Source organism: Oncorhynchus mykiss, chromosome 1 (genome assembly GCF_057628025.1).
Source record: "Oncorhynchus mykiss isolate SJ-2025 chromosome 1, ASM5762802v1, whole genome shotgun sequence".
NCBI lineage: Eukaryota > Metazoa > Chordata > Actinopteri > Salmoniformes > Salmonidae > Oncorhynchus > Oncorhynchus mykiss.
In genome coordinates this window covers 49,870,948-49,888,360 of record NC_143022.1, presented here as the reverse complement: position 1 = coordinate 49,888,360, position 17,413 = coordinate 49,870,948, and the positions used below count along the sequence as shown (strand labels likewise).

Below are 17,413 nucleotides of genomic sequence, written 5' to 3'. Positions count from 1 at the left end.
CATTGTGTGCATGAGTATGTACTTGTGACTCACGTTGGATGGGCTGCTGCAGATGTAGTAGAAGATCTTGTCCCGTGCAGTAGTGGAGGGGGTGGGGGGGCTTCCAGTAGTCTTGTGGGGGGAGATGTAGATCGAGTGGTTGTGGGACAGGAGGACCCTGCGAGGGGAGCTGGTCCTCAGGGAGGGGTACGGGCACAGGGGAGGAGACTGCACCTGTCACAAAAACATTATAAGAGCATAGGGAGATACCTATTCAAAACATACATTAAATTTGTTAATGTCATTTTCCTCTCCATCCCTCACTCTCTACCTCTATCCTCTCTTGCTTTTAACCAATAGGTTTGCAGAAATGAGTGAAGTTTGTAAAGATACTAGCAAGAGCAGTGTGCGAGATTCTCTTTTCTTCTAAGTTTGTAAACAAAACTCCTACTTTTTCTCCTCTTTCGTCTCTCCCTTTCCTATCTTTCTCTCATTTCTTCCCTTGCAACCCCCGTCCCAAGCTCCCCCCACCCGCTCCCTCCCCCTCACTCACTCACCCCTGCAGAGGGCGAGCTGGGCGAGTAGCGGAGGGCAAAGTGACGCATCTGTTTGATGTAGACCCGGTTGTAGAAGTGGATGAGGTCTCCTCGCTCCTCCTCCCCCACCACTCCCTCCTCCTTATCCTGCTCCTGGGAGGGAGGGAGGGATGAGGAGGTGGAGGGGGCCAGGGTGGGGGTGGATGGAATGCTGCCAGGCTGCGAGGCAGGTAGGGTGCTGGTGGAACACATAGGCACCGGGCTGCTGTCTCCACTCCCTGAAGGGGGTAAAGAGTGAGGGAGGGGGGAAATAGACCGAGGGAGGCGAGAAGAGGTCCAGGAAAGAGTTTGCGTCTCAACATGTAACCCAGATCTAACACAGTGTATGTGTGTGTGTGTGTTCTTACCCTGCTTCTGGCTGTTGTCTGTGGGAGAGCTCTGTGTGTTTCCCACACTGCTGCCCGAGAGACGTTTCTTCTTCCCAGAGATCAACACACTCCGGTAGACCTGGTAAAGAAAATCACACACCACCAGTGGTTCCAGGGCTGCCGGAAAACGGGTGGTGAGGTGTAATTTGCACTTTTCAATCAGTTTAATACATCGACGCAAAGCATTAAAGAAGGAGGAAAAGTGCTGTTTTTTGGACCGATTTGCCTCATGATTTGTACATTTGCACACAATTTATCTGTCCTTTACATCGGAGTGCTGCTGTAGGCTCTTTGCGTGTCTTGACCAATCAGATTCATGGAAATGGCAGGTCACGCCGGGCCGGGAACAACACTCAAGGCGCTCTCTCCACTTTCCTCCGGTATTTATTTAGCAAGCATCACCCCTGACAGACACAAGCAGAAACTCTTACATAAATGTAGCAGCCTATACACCTAAACATTAGCGATCTTACACGCTGTATTACATAGAAAGGAGACCATTTTTCAGTCTAATCAACTGTAGGCTACTAACAACAGCAGCTGCATAGAACCCTTTCTGTTTTTGCAAACATTCCAGCATGAGGGTGATTGGATCATAATTGGATTTTAAGGCTTGATTGAATGTCCTGCCTAATATAATATTTTTGTCATCATTGTAAATCAACTGCATTATACTTTTTTTTTTTTTTTAAACACTTCAACCAGTAAAATGGCTCTTTGGCTAGCTTTTGCTTAAGCATATATCAATGAGCATTAGCATTCTAGCTTTCAACTGCTGCATCCAAACTAGTTATTTTGCAAAGATCACAACCAACTATAATCTTAGCGACTGTTGAAGCAAGAATCAAAACATCATTGTAAGTGTATGAGAAGTAATAAAAACTTAAATCTAGGCTATGTTGAATGGGCACAGATGGCGATGGCTTTCTTACTGCCACCAAGAGTCGTGCGCAGGAGTTTGGGACGTCAGTGTGTCGTGTACTGGAAAAGGGTCTATCGCCTAGCCTACTATGACAGTCTGAGAACATTTCTTACTTGGCCTACAGTTGCATAGGGCAGGATTTACGATGCAAACCTGCATAAAGCAAGCTCAGCACTGTGAGTTTTTTTTAAAACCATGTGACCTTAATAGAAAAACTCTGATCCATCAAAGCCCGTATTAAACAATTTTACAACAGATTAATCACGTCATACCATGTAAGGTCCAGAGTTCTACCTGGTTAGGTTACCAGATCAGGAAAAACCAAGGGCCCTAGATATAACAAAAAAATGCCACACCACTCTGGGACCTGTGGTGCCACCTCTGAGTGGTTCCTTGACAGCATTAGCACTATTTGTGAACATAATCCAGTGTCCAAAGGGGGAAGAAACAGTGACGCTGTCACAGTACTTTTGCCTCAGACTAGAGCTTGAAGTTTGTCCTGGTCAGGTGAGGAAAATCTCCTGGCCCTAGCCATAAGAGCTATACACTAGATGACTGATAGGGGGCGCTGTGTTGATGCCAACACACCTCCATCTTGCCACTCCCACACCATTGTCAAAAATATTTTGGAAGCTATAGAACTGCCTTTATTAATGTCTACATTTGTTTTTGCCAAGTTCATTCTATTACAGACACCTTAATACATACTTTTAAATTATATGTGAGGTAAACACACACATTTATATATATATATATAAAGTTTGGACACCTACTCATTCAAGGGTTTTTTACTTTACTTTTACTGTGTTCTAAATTGTAGAATAATAGTAAACACATCAAAACTATGAAATAACACATTGAATCATGTAGTAACCAAAAACATGTTGTTGAACTGTTCTTGCCATAATATGGACTTAGCCCTATTTGGTAAAAGACCATCTTCTGTATACCACCCCTACCTTATCACAACAACTGATTGGCTCAAACGCATTAAGAAGGAAAGAAATTCCACAAATTAACTTTTAACAAGGAACATCTGTTAATTGAAATGCAATCCAAGTGACTACCTCATGATGCAGGTTGAGAGAATGTCAAGAGTGTGCAAAGCTGTCATCAAGGCAAAGGGTGGCTACTTTGAAGGATCTAAAATAGAAAATATATTTCGATTTGGTTACTACATGATTCCATGTGTGTTATTTAATAGTTTTGATGTCTTCACTACTATTCTACAATGTAGAAAATAGTACTAATAAAGAACACGTCAAATCAAATCCCATGATATTTGTCACATGCTCCAAATAAAACAGTGAAATGCTTACTTGCAATCCCTTAACCAACAATGCAGTTCAAGAAAAAGTTAAGAAAAGATTTACTAAATAAACTAAAGTAAGAAAATATTTACTAAATAAACTAAAGTAAGAAAATATTTACTAAATAAAGTAAAAATAAAAAGTACTACAAAATAACGAGGCTATATACAGGGGGTACCGGTACCGAGTCAATGTGCGGGGGTACAGGTTAGTCAAGTTATTTTGTACATGTAGGTAGGGGTAAAGTGACTATGCATAGATAATAAACAGCAAGTAGCAGCAGTGTAAAAACAAAGGGAGGGGGGGCGTGTCAATTTAAATAGTCCGGGTGGCCATTTGAGTAATTGTTCAGCGGTGTAATGCCTTGGGGTAGAATCTGTTAAGGAGTCTATGACCTGGGTGACTGGAGTCTTTGATAATTTTTTGGGCCTTCCTCTGACACCGCCTAGTATAGAGGTCCTGGATTGTAGGAAGCTTGGCCCCAGTAATGTATTGGGCCGTAGGCACTAGCCTCTGTAGCACCCTATGTATGGTCAGATGCAGAGCAGATGCCATACCAGGAGGGGATGCAACCGGTCAGGATGCTCTTGATGGTGCAGCTGTAGATATTTTGGAGGATCTGGGGACCCATGCCAAATATTTTCAGTCTCCTGAGGGGTAAAAGGTGTTCTCGTGCCCTCTTCACCTTTGGACCATGATAGTTCATTGGTGATGTGGACACCAAGGAACGTGAAACTCTCGACCCGCTCCACTACAGACCCATCGATGATAATGGGGGCTTGTTTGGCCCGCCTTTTCCTGTTTCCTTTTCCAGCTCCTTTGTCTTGATCATATTGAGGGAGAGGTTGTTGTCCTGGCACCACACTGTCAGGTCTCTGACCTCCCCCTATAGGCTGTCTCATCATTGTCGGTGATCAGGTGACCACTGTTGTGTCGTCGGCAAACTTAATGATGGTGTTGGAGTCATGTTTGGCCATGGTGGAACAGGGAGTACAGGAGGGGACAAAGCACGGACACCTGAGGGGCCCCAGTGTTCAGGATCAGCGTGGCAGATGGGTTGTTGCCTACCCTTACCACCTGGGGGCGGGCCGTCAGGAAGTCGAAGATCCCGTTACAGAGGTGATTAGTCCCATGTTCCTTAGCTTAGTGATGAGCTTTGTGGGCACTATGGTGTTGAACACTGATCTGTAGTCAATGAACAGCATTCTCACATAGGTGTTTGTTTTGTCCAGGTGGGAAAGGGCAGTGTGGAATGCGATTGAGATTGCCTCATCTGTGGATCTGTTGGGGTGGTATGCGAATTGGAGTGGGTCTAGGGTTTCCTAGGGTGTTGATGTGAGCCATGACCAGCCTTTCAAAGCACTTCATGGCTATCAACGCTTCCTTCGGCACATGGACTATAGTGATCTGCTTGAAACATGTAGGTATTACAGACTCAGTCAGGGAGAGATTGAAAATGTCAGTGAAGACACTTGCCAGTTGGTCCGCGCATGCTTTGACTACACGTCCTAGTAATCAGTCTGGCCCTGCGACTTTGTGAATGTTGACCTATTTAAACGTCTTGCTCTCATCTACTATCGAGAGCGTGATCACACAATTGTCCGGAACGGCTGGTGCTCTCATGTATGGTTCAGTGTTGCTTGCCTCAAAGCGAGCTAAAAAGGCAATTTAGCTCATCTGGTAGACTTCTGTCACTGGGCAGCTCGTGGCTGGGTTTCCCATTGTAGTCTGTAATAGTTTTCAAGCCCTGCCACATCTGCCGAGCGTCAGAGCCGGTGTAGTAGGATTCAATGTATTGGTGATTTGCCTGTTTGATAGTTTGTCTGAGGGCGTAACGGGATTTCCTATAAGTGCCCTGATTAGTGTCCCGTTCCTTGTCTGAGGGCGTAGCGGGATTAGTGTCCCACACTAGCCTTTAGCTCGAAGCGGATGTTGCCTGTAATCCATGGCTTCTGGTTAGGATATGTACGTACGGTCACTGTTGGGACGACATTGACGATGCACTTATTGATGAAGCCGGTGACTGAGGTGGTATACTCCTCAATGCCATTGGATGAATCCCGGAAGATATTCCAGTCTGTGCTAGCAAAACAGTCCTGTAGCATCTGCGTCATCTGACCACTTCCGTATTGAGAGAGTCACTGGTACTCCCTGTTTTAGTTTTTGCTTGTAAGCAGGAATCAGAAGGATAGAATTATGTTCAGATTTGCCAAAAGGAGGGCGAGGGAGAGATTTGTATGCGTCTCTGTGTGTGGAACAATGGTGGTTTAGAGTTTTTTTCCCCCTCTGGTTGCACGTGACATGCTGGTAGAAATTTGGTAAAATGGATAAGTTTGCCTGCATTAAGGTCCCCAGCCACTAGGAGCGCCTGTTTGCTTATGGCCTTATACAGCTCGTTGAGCGCGGTCTTAGTGCCAGCATCGGTTTGTGGTGGTAAATAGACAGCTATGAATAATATAGATGAGAAGTCTCTTGCTAGTGTGGTCTACAGCTTATCATGAGGTACTCTACCTCAGGCGTGTAATACCTGGAGACTTCTTTAATATTAGAAATCGCACACCAGCTGATATTTACAAACAGACACACACCCCTGCCCCTCATCTTACTAGACGTAGCTTCTCAGTCCTGCCGCTGTTAGGAATACCCAGCCAGCTCTATAGTATTTGTGTCGTCGTTCAGCCACAACTCGGTGAAACATAAGATATTACAGTTTATGTCCCGTTGGTAGGATATTCTTAAATCGTAGATCATCCATTTTATTTTCCAGCGATTGCACGTTGGCCAAAAGTACAGACGGTAGCGGAAGTTTAGTCACTTGCCTACGAATTATCAAATGTCGGGAGTTTGGGTCTGGTCTTGAGAAAGCAGTATATCCTTCGCGTCGGACTCATTAAAGAAAAAATCTTTGTCCAGTTCGAGGTGAGTAATCGCTGTTCTAATGTCCAGAAGCTCATTTCGGTCATAGAAGACGGTAGCAGCAACATTATGTACAAAATAATAATTTAAAAAAAAGTTACAAACAAGACAACAATTATTATTTTTTTTTTAAATAGCACAGTTAGTTAGGCAGCCATTCCCTCCGGCGCCATTATTCGTCAGAGGGGATGAATGAGTAGGTGTGTCCAACCTTTTGACTGGTACGTATATATACACACATACGTGTCTGAATACTTTCCGAATGCACTGTACATCATTGCATAAGGCCCTACTAACAATACTCACGCTGCTGCTGGCCTGTGGCTGAGAGCGGTAGCACTTCATGATGTTCTGGAAAGACTTGTCCTCTTTGGTCACCTGCACAACAGTAGAAACACATACACAGCATGCTACACACACTTCCTGCGACCGTACACACCCACAGTTTATAAACACCATGCACGCACGCACGCACGCACATCCATATCCCGCTTCCCACACAAACAATCCCAATCCGTCCAGGATTTTGCAATTCTGCTCAATTTTGACCAATCGCCACACTATTACTACATAAAACAGTCAAATCATCGCAATATTATCGCAAATAACTGTCGGATCACCACACTACAAAAAGAGGGCTCGCAATTTTAACCAATCACAACACTTTTATCGCATAAATGGTTCAATCAAGCAACACGTCAACAAATGTTTCCCTCGTCAGTGCATTTTCGTGACAAAATCCTTTCACATTGCCGCAGCAAAATCAAGCATTTTGGCCCGCAACGATCAGAAACAAAGTTCGATGAAACCCTGGAGGGACTGACATCCCCCCCCACACACACACTCTAACCCTACCTTGGTCATGACGTAAACTGCACACATGAGGAGCTGGTCTAGGTGTCGGTCCATCATGAGCTCTGTGCATTGCACCAGGGAATACTCAAAACACGTCCAGATCTTCCTCCTCAGCTCACTAGAGATGTCCAGCTTGGCACACAAGTCTCTCAGACGCACACTGGCCATGTGGTACACCTGTTGGTGGTACAGAGCAGGCACAAAACAGTACCAGGGTTTAAGTCTTTAAACTCAAGCAAAAATCCATCATTCATGGTATGAAATGCTACAGTTGTGGGGTTCTTAAAAGGTAGGGTTGAAACTGGCCGCATATGGCACAGAGGGCAGAAACAGAATACTAGGATGGATTTAAACTATTCTGAACAAAAAATGTAAACGCAACATGCAACATTTTCAAAGATTTTACTGAGTTACAGTTCACATAAGGAAATCAGTCAATTGAAATAAATTAATTGGGCCCTAATATATGGATTTCACATGACTGGAAAGGGGTGCAGCCATAGGGGGGCCTGGGAGGGAATAGGCACACCCACTTGGGAGCCAGGCCCAGCTAATCAGAATACGTTTTAACCCACAAAAGGGTTTTATTACAGACAGAAATACTCCTCAGTATCATCAGCTGTCAACGATCCTGCAGGCGAAGAAGCCGGACGTAGAGGTCCTGGGCTGGCGTGGTTACATGGGGTCTGCAGTTGTGAGGTCAGTTTGACGTACTGCCAAATTCTCTAAAACACTGTTGGAGGCGGCTTGTGGTAGAGAAATGAACATTAAATTCTGGCAACAGCTCTGGTGGACATTCCTGCAGTCAGCATGTCAATTGCATGCTCCCTCAACTTGAGACATCTGTGGCATTGTGTTGTGACAAAACTCAGCACAAGGTGCACATGTGTAACGATCATGCTGTTTAATCAGCTTCTTGATATGCCACACCTGTCAGGTGAATGGATTATCTTGGCAAAGGAGAAATGCTCACTAACAGGGATTTAAACAAATTTGTGCACAAAATCTGAGAGAAATAAGCTTTCTGTGCGTATGGAACATTTCTGGGACCTTTTATTCCAGCTCTTGAAACATGGGACCAACATTTTACATGTTGCGTTTATATTTTTGTTCAGTATACTTCCTCCCTATCCAAAAGATGAGATGAGTTATATTTCTAACGTGCCTGAACTATCCCTTTAAATTCAGTGACAAATGGAGATTATGTTTGTGTGCCCTTACCTTGCGGAAGAACAGCGAGAGGGAACCCTTTTTCTGAGGCTTGTTAGTAGACGGGACCTGGGCTGCCAGCTTCTTGATTGGTTTACTGGTGGCGGGGCTGCCCTGTGGGGCAGGACTGTTCAGGGTGGTGGTGGTCTGTGGTTGGCTGGTCAAAGTGCCAGTCAGGGACTGGGCAGACAGGGGCTGGAGCATGGCCGTGCCTTGTCCCGTCACACTCACCTGGACAGGGATGAAGGTGATGCCCCCATTCTCATTGGCTATTCCTGCAGAGGTCAGAGGGCATGAGATTTCTCATTAATAACCTGCATCAGTCAGAAACCCCACTATACAATGCATATAGGAGTCATATACAGTATCATTTGGCAGTAGGGGCAAAGGTGTACAGAAAACCATAATGTCATACTGTACAGTAATGAATCTGCAAACGTCACCTTGCACAGGTATGGTGACCGTCTGTCCGTTGTTAGCGGTAACCGTGGCCGTTGCCATAGTGACCACTGTCTGTCCGGCAGGGATGGTGGTGGTGACGATGGCCTGGGAGGTCCTGACGGTGGTGGTGGTGGTGGTGGTGGAGGGGTCCGATGGGGTATCGAAGGAAGCGTCCACAAACAGCCGTCTCCTGGCCGAGCCCGTGGGCGGGGAGCTGTAGCGGTCCAACAGGGTGGTGGGAGAGGGAGAAACACCTGGGGCGAAGTGGGGAGAGGAGAGGGGGAGGGAGGAGGTAACCAACTGACTACAACCTGTTGACTGGCTGACTATTTGAATGAGTTATTGCACAACTGACAGACAAATTGACCTCCTGACTAGCTAACAAGCTAAATGACTAACCTTTCCCACCACTGTTGGTGCTTAGGTCAGTGCCATGGTTGTTAGGGAAGAGAGGGGCACTGCCAGCACTGCTGTCTCCGTTCCCATCCTCCAGGTGCTGCGGTGGCATCACCTGAACATCAATGAGAAAGATTGTTATTTTGTTCTGATTTCCGTCCAGTCCACCTTTTTCAAGACATTGATTTCAGAGTTACTTTGGGGCCAAATGATTCGGCATGTGTGCGAGAAGTGAAACTTGGCACCATTTTCTTAGCTGTGCATGTGATGAGTAGGGTGGGGATAAGGAGGGGTGCTGTGGATGTCCTACCTCCTGGCAAGCTGGTGGCTGGTTCTTGGCCTCCCTGACGCTGTCCCACAGCGGGGATCCCCCCCTCCAGGCCAGGCTCTCCAGGACCTGCTCCTCCACCTGGTTGAGATGCTTCACTACCTCCCTGAACAAGCCCTGCTCTGCCCGTACCAGCACCTCAATCACCTGAGATATATTACACAGATATGCATGAACGCACGCACGGAAGCACGCATGCACAAACACACACAGACAAAAAGGGGAGAAAGTTACATACTGTCTAGTCACACACATAGCCTGCATCCGTAATGGGTCTGTGACCAAACGACCACCCCTCATCACTGTCAAGCGCTCCCTAAAAGACTTCTGCAAGCAGGCCTTTCTAATCGACCAGGCCGGGATATCCTGGAATGACATTAAAAGTGCCTTCCTCACCATCTTAAATAAGCATGCCCCGTTCAAAAAATGTAGAACTAGAAATAGATATAGTCCTTGGTTCACTCCAGACCTGTCTGCCCTTGACCAGCACAAAAACATCCTGTGGCGTTCTGCATTAGCATCGAATAGCCCCTGTGATATGCAACTTTTCAGGGAAGTTAGGAACAAATATACACAGGCAGTCAGGAAAGCTAAGGCTAGCTTTTTCAAACAGAAATTTGCTTCCTGTAGTACTAACTCAAAAAAAGTTCTGGGACACTGCAAAGTCCATGGAGAATAAGAATACCTCCTCCCAGCTGCCCACTGCTCTGAGACAAGGAAACACTGTCACCACAGATAAATCCACTATAATTGAGAATTTCAATAAGCATTTCTCTACGGCTGGCCATACTTTCCACCTGGCTACCCCTACCCCGGTCAACTGCCCGGCACCCTCCACAGCAGTCCGCCAAAGCCCCCACCATTTCTCCTTCACCCAAATCCCGATAGCTGATGTTCTGAAAGAAAATCTGGACCCCTACAAATCAGCCGGGCTAGACAATCTGGACCCTCTCTTTCTAAAATTATCTGCCCGAAATTGTTGCAACCCCTATTACTAGCCTGTTCAACCTCTCTTTCGTATCGTCTGAGATTCCTAAAGATTGGAAAGCTGCTGCGGTCATCCAACTCTTCAAAGGGGGTGACACGCTAGACCAAAACTGCTACAGACCAGATCTATCCTACCCTGTCTTTCTAAGGTCTTCGAAGGCCAAGTTAACAAACCATTTCGAATCCCACCATACCTTCTCCGCTATGCAATCTGGTTTCAGAGCTGGTCATGGGTGCACCTCAGCCACGCTCAAGGTTCTAAACAACATCATAACCGCCATCGATAAGAGACATTACTGTGCAGCCGTATTCATCGACCTGGCCAAGGCTTTTGACTCTGTCAATCACCACATTCTTATTGGCAGACTCGACAGCCTTGGTTTCTCAAATGATTGCCTCGCCTGGTTTACCAACAACTTCTCAGACAGAGTTCAGTGTGTCAAATCGGAGGGCCTGTTGTCCAGACCTCTGGCAGTCTCTATGGGGGTGCCACAGGGTTCAATCCTCGAGCCGACTCTCTTCTCTGTATACATCAATGATGTTGCTCTTGCTGCTGGTGATTCTCTGATACACCTCTACGCAGACGACACCATTCTGTATACTTCTGGCCCCTCTTTGGACACGGTGTTAACTAACCTCCATACGTGCTTCAATGCCATACAACTCTCCTTCCGTAGCCTCCAACTGCTCTTAAATGCAAGTACAACTAAATGCATGCTATTCAACCGATCACTGCCTGCACCTGCTCGCCCGTCCAGCATCACTACTCTGGACAGCTCTGACTTAGAATACGTGGACAACTACAAATACCTAGGTGTCTGGTTAGACTGTAAACTCTCCTTCCAGACTCACATTAAGCATCTCCAATCCAAAATTAAATCTAGAATCGGCTTCCTATATCACAACAAAGCATCCTTCACTCATGCTGCCAAACATACCCTCGTAAAACTGACCATCCTACCAATCCTTCGGTGATGTCATCTATAAAATAGCCTCCAACACTCTACTCAACAAACTGGATGCAGTCTATCACAGTGCCATCAGTTTTGTCACCAAAGCCCCATACACTACCCACCATTGCGACCTGTTCGCTCTCGTTGGTTGGCCCTCGCTTCATACTCGTCGCCAAACCCACTGGCTGCAGCTTATCTACAAGTCTCTGCGAGGTAATGCCCCACCTATTCTCAGCTTACTGTTCACCATAGCAGCACCCACTCGTAGCACGCGCTCCAGCAGGTATATCTCACTGGTCACCCCCAAAGCCAATTCCTCCTTTGGTCGTCTTTCCTTCCAGTTCTCTGCTGCCAATGACTGGAACGAACTGCAAAAATCTCTGAAGCTGGAGACTCATATCTCCCTCACTAGCTTTAAGCGCCAGCTGTCAGAGCAGCTCACAGATCACTGCACCTGTACATAGCCCATCTATCTACCTACCTCATCCCCACACTGTATTTATTTATCTTGCTCCTTTGCACCCCAGTATCTCTACTTGCACATTCATCTTCTGCACATCTACCATTCCAATGTTTAATTGCTATATTGTAATTACTTCGCCACCATGGCCTATTTATTGCCTTACCTCCTTATCTTACCTAATTTACACTCACTGTATATAGACTTTTTTGTTTTCTTTTGTTCTGTTGTATTATTGACTATGTTTTGTTTATTCCATGTGTAACTCTGTGTTGTTGTACGTGTCGAATTGCTATGCTTTATCTTGGCCAGGTCGCAGTTCCAAGTGAGAACTTGTTCTCAACTAGCCTACATGGTTAAATAAAGGTGAAATAAATCAAATAAATAAAACACACTCGTGACTAACACACACACTCGTGACTAGGACAATCACACATACAAACCCATAATACAGATATAAGTACAAGCATGTACCTTGTAGAAGTGGTATGCGGGGAGCTGGAAGATGTGTATGACTCGTGGGAAGTCCCCTGGGGGTCGGTAGGAGAAGATGACAATCTCTAGACAGCAGGCCAGCAGAGAGCGCTGGAACACATCCTGCTCCAGAATACCCTAAGGACACACAACAGAACAAAGGGTTTATTGCTCATCCACCATAGAGAACAAATTATTTTCCATATTTTACAAGCAGGACTGGCAGAGATGAAAGTGTCATAACATGCAATATCTCAACATAGAGCCCAATTTAAACATATGCTGTGTACAAAACATTAGGAACACCTTCCAAATATTGAGTTGCACCCCGTTTTGCCTTGTGAACAGCCTCAATTCGTCTGGGTATGGACTCTACAAGGTGTCTAAAGCGCTCCACAGGGATGCTGGCCCATGTTGGCTCAAATGCTTCCCACAGTTGTGTCAAGTTGGCTGGTTGTCCTTTGGGTGGTGGACCATTCATGATACACTCGGGAAACTGTTGAGTGTGAAAAACTCAGCAGCGTTGCAGTTCTTGACATACTCATACCGGTGCGCCTGGCACCTACTACTATACCCCATTCAAGGGCACTTAAATATTTTGTCTTGCTCATTCCCCCTTTGAATGGCACACATACACAATCCATGTCTCAATTGTCTCAAGGCTTAAAAATCCTTCTTTTACCCATCTCCTCACCTTCATCTACACTGAATGAAGTGGATTTAACAGGTGACATCAATAAGGGACCATAGCTTTCCCCTGGATTCAACTGGTCAGTCTGCCATGGAAATAGCAGGTGTTCCCAATGTTTTGTACACTCAGTGTATATGTGAACTGAAAATACAATACCGTAACTTGGACCTTTGCATAAATCATGCTTTGACGTGAATGGGAAATGTGTGTGCAATTTCTAGTTAGCTACAGCAAACTGAGCTGAGCTAGCAGGGCAGCGCAGGTGGGACTCACAGAGAGGTCCGTGTCGCCCAGTCTCTCCTTCTCCTGGTCAATGACGGCCTCCAGGGTTTTATAGTAGAGCGCCTCCGCCAGGCGGAAGTACTTCACTGCAATGTCTTTCCCCAGTCCTGCGTTCTCCTCCCCTTTGCCCTCAAAGTGCTGACAAAAGACCTGGCACATGTCCTTCAGCCTAGTGGAGATGGTCTCACTTGGGTCTCTGGCACACGCCCTGGAACAAGAGAGAGAGAGTTACTGATAAATCACCCTCCAAACTCATACTTACACCCCAAAACTGTTATAACACCTTTCATGGCTCAAATACTAACAACCTGAAATGAAAATAGACAACTGAACTCTTCCGTGTGGTAACAATATAAGGATGGGTGAGTATTTGAAAAGGTAAGGCCTTTCCAATACATAAAACACGAAATAATAACAATCTGTATGTGGTTCACACACACACACACACACAGAATGTGGAATCTGACTGGCCACCCAAGTGGCCCCCCCCCCAGAGATTTTGAGTTAGGTTGTCTCTGAATATATTGATAATTTTGACAAAGATGCACACCTTCAGCAAGACTCATCAATCTCACCGGAGGAAGAATACAATACGAGCAGGGGCAAACAGCGCCCCTCTGTCTTTGTATGTGTAGCTCATGTATCTGATGCCATCTGGCCAAAAAGAGTATGACATGTCATATTATTTTTGACCAGACAGCATCAGATACATGGGCTACAGATACTAAGATGGAGGGGCGTGGTTTGCCTCGCTCGGATGCTTTCTCTGTTGAATTAGACTCCGCCTCTTGCAAATTGAAGGAGAATGATGAAACATGGATAGACACAAATGAGAAATCGCATTAGAAAAAGGTTTTATTTTTTTATTGTAACATTTTTGGGGGGAAGCCTGGCTTCCTTTGGCATCCATGAATACACACCACTTTATAGGCTGAATGTCATTACACTGATGGTGTTTGTAATAGGATGTCCCTTTCCATTCAAGTGGTGGGTGCACAGTGCACTGTTCGGATGCTAGACTTATTTTGGAGTAGACGAAAGTGCACAGGTAACCTACATTTTGAAGTGATTTGTTAAGACAATCGGGGGAAAACATCCTGACTGGTTGTGTTCATGACACATTAAAAAGGTAACACATTTTTACAGTTAAATTACATGTCTTTACCATGAAGTCCATCAAAAACAAAGTGCACACATAGGAGGTCCGGTTAAAAAAAATAGAGACCCCCTAAATGTCACGGTATAGTAAGCATTTTGGATGCCACTTCCAAGAGAATTTACTACGGCCGACAGAGATGGCCGCCTCGCTTCGCGTTCCTAGGAAACTATGCAGTTTTTTGTTTTTTTACGTGTTATTTCTTACATTAGTACCCCAGGTCATCTTAGGTTTCATTACATACAGTCGAGAAGAACTACTGAATATAAGATCAGCGTCAACTCACCATCAGTACGACCAAGAATATGTTTTTCGCGACGCGGATCCTGTGTTCTGCCTTACAAACAGGACAACGGAGTGGATCCCATGCAGCGACCCAAAAAAACGACTCAGAAAAAGAGGGAAACGAGGCGGTCTTCTGGTCAGACTCCGGAGAAGGGCACACCGTGCACCATTCCCTAGCATTCTTCTTGCCAATGTCCAGTCTCTTGACAACAAGGTTGATGAAATCCGAGCAAGGGTAGCATTCCAGAGGGACATCAGAGACTGTAACGTTCTTTGCTTCACGGAAACGTGGCTTACTGGAGAGACGCTATCCGAGGCGGTGCAGCCAACAGGTTTCTCCACGCATCGCGCAGACAGAAACAAACATTTTTCTGGTAAGAAGAGGGGCGGGGGCGTATGCCTTATGACTAACGTGACATGGTGTGATGAAAGAAACATACAGGAACTCAAATCCTTCTGTTCACCTGATTTAGAATTCCTCACAATCAAATGTAGACCGCATTATCTACCAAGAGAATTCTCTTCGATTATAATCACAGCCGTATATATCCCCCCCCAAGCAGAAATGAACTTTATTTGACTCTTTGCAAACTGGAAACCATTTATCCGGAGGCTGCATTCATTGTAGCTGGGGATTTTAACAAGGCTAATCTAAAAACAAGACTCCCTAAATTTTATCAGCATATTGATTGCGCAACCAGGGGTGGAAAGACCTTGGATCATTGTTACTCTAACTTCCGCGACGCATATAAGGCCCTGCCCCGCCCCCCTTTCGGAAAAGCTGACCACGACTCCATTTTGTTGATCCCTGCCTACAGACAGAAACTAAAACAAGAGGCTCCCACGCTGAGGTCTGTCCAACGCTGGTCCGACCAAGCTGACTCCACACTCCAAGACTGCTTCCATCACGTGGACTGGGACATGTTTCGTATTGCGTCAGACAACAACATCAGAACGTTCATCAGAACGTGCGTTGAAGATGTCGTTCCCATAGCAACGATTAAAACATTCCCTAACCAGAAACCGTGGATTGATGGCAGCATTCGCGTGAAACTGAAAGCGCGAACCACTGCTTTTAATCAGGGCAAGGTGTCTGGTAACATGACCGAATACAAACAGTGCAGCTATTCCCTCCGCAAGGCTATCAAACAAGCTAAGCGTCAGTACAGAGACAAAGTAGAATCTCAATTCAACGGCTCAGACACAAGAGGCATGTGGCAGGGTCTACAGTCAATCACGGACTACAGGAAGAAATCCAGCCCAGTCACGGACCAGGATGTCCTGCTCCCAGGCAGACTAAATAACTTTTTTGCCCGCTTTGAGGACAATACAGTGCCACTGACACGGCCCGCAACGAAAACTTGCGGTCTCTCCTTCACTGCAGCCGAGGTGAGTAAGACATTTAAACGTGTTAACCCTCGCAAGGCTGCAGGCCCAGACGGCATCCCCAGCCGCGCCCTCAGAGCATGCACAGAGCATGCGCAGACCAGCTGGCCGGTGTGTTTACGGACCTATTCAATCAATCCCTATACCAGTCTGCTGTTCCCACATGCTTCAAGAGGGCCACCATTGTTCCTGTTCCCAAGAAAGCTAAGGTAACTGAGCTAAACGACTACCGCCCCGTAGCACTCACTTCCGTCATCATGAAGTGCTTTGAGAGACTAGTCAAGGACCATATCACCTCCACCCTACCTGACACCCTAGACCCACTCCAATTTGCTTACCGCCCAAATAGGTCCACAGACGATGCAATCTCAACCACACTGCACACTGCCCTAACCCATCTGGACAAGAGGAATACCTATGTGAGAATGCTGTTCATTGACTACAGCTCGGCATTCAACACCATAGTACCCTCCAAGCTCGTCATCAAGCTCGAGACCCTGGGTCTCGACCCCGCCCTGTGCAACTGGGTACTGGACTTCCTGACGGGCCGCCCCCAGGTGGTGAGGGTAGGCAACAACATCTCCTCCCCGCTGATCCTCAACACTGGGGCCCCACAAGGGTGCGTTCTGAGCCCTCTCCTGTACTCCCTGTTCACCCACGACTGCGTGGCCACGCACGCCTCCAACTCAATCATCAAGTTTGCGGATGACACAACAGTGGTAGGCTTGATTACCAACAACGACGAGACGGCCTACAGGGAGGAGGTGAGGGCCCTCGGAGTGTGGTGTCAGGAAAATAACCTCACACTCAACGTCAACAAAACTAAGGAGATGATTGTGGACTTCAGGAAACAGCAGAGGGAACACCCCCCTATCCACATTGATGGAACAGTAGTGGAGAGGGTAGCAAGTTTTAAGTTCCTCGGCATACACATCACAGACAAACTGAATTGGTCCACTCACACAGACAGCATTGTGAAGAAGGCGCAGCAGCGCCTCTTCAACCTCAGGAGGCTGAAGAAATTCGGCTTGTCACCAAAAGCACTCACAAACTTCTACAGATGCACAATCGAGAGCATCCTGGCGGGCTGTATCACCGCCTGGTACGGCAACTGCTCCGCCCTCAACCGTAAGGCTCTCCAGAGGGTAGTGAGGTCTGCACAACGCATCACCGGGGGCAAACTACCTGCCCTCCAGGACACCTACACCACCCGATGTCACAGGAAGGCCATAAAGATCATCAAGGACATCAACCACCCGAGCCACTGCCTGTTCACCCCGCTATCATCCAGAAGGCGAGGTCAGTACAGGTGCATCAAAGCTGGGACCGAGAGACTGAAAAACAGCTTCTATCTCAAGGCCATCAGACTGTTAAACAGCCACCACTAACATTGAGTGGCTGCTGCCAACACACTGACAC

The 17,413-nt window shown here is 46.4% G+C and overlaps 1 protein-coding gene across 3 annotated transcripts in view; it reads right to left on the bottom strand.

The window, feature by feature from the left end:
- Positions 1–17,413, bottom strand: part of LOC110524199 (retinoblastoma-like protein 2) — a 29,926-nt gene that overhangs the window by 3,448 nt on the left and 9,065 nt on the right. Inside the window, exons 10-21 of one of the 3 annotated variants that reach the window (XM_036979097.2) lie at positions 13,159–13,375; positions 12,195–12,332; positions 9,303–9,467; positions 8,996–9,107; positions 8,599–8,850; positions 8,387–8,430; positions 8,168–8,269; positions 6,947–7,123; positions 6,398–6,469; positions 923–1,022; positions 537–793; positions 34–213 (exon numbers count right to left, since the gene is read on the bottom strand). In XM_036979097.2, the coding sequence (XP_036834992.2) occupies positions 34–213; positions 537–793; positions 923–1,022; positions 6,398–6,469; positions 6,947–7,123; positions 8,168–8,269; positions 8,387–8,430; positions 8,599–8,850; positions 8,996–9,107; positions 9,303–9,467; positions 12,195–12,332; positions 13,159–13,375 (1,816 nt within the window). Of the gene's footprint in view, positions 1–33; positions 214–536; positions 794–922; positions 1,023–6,397; positions 6,470–6,946; positions 7,124–8,167; positions 8,431–8,598; positions 8,851–8,995; positions 9,108–9,302; positions 9,468–12,194; positions 12,333–13,158; positions 13,376–17,413 lie in introns of all 3 variants that reach the window. The other 2 variants (XM_021603625.3, XM_021603636.3) reach the window with 2 other exon arrangements.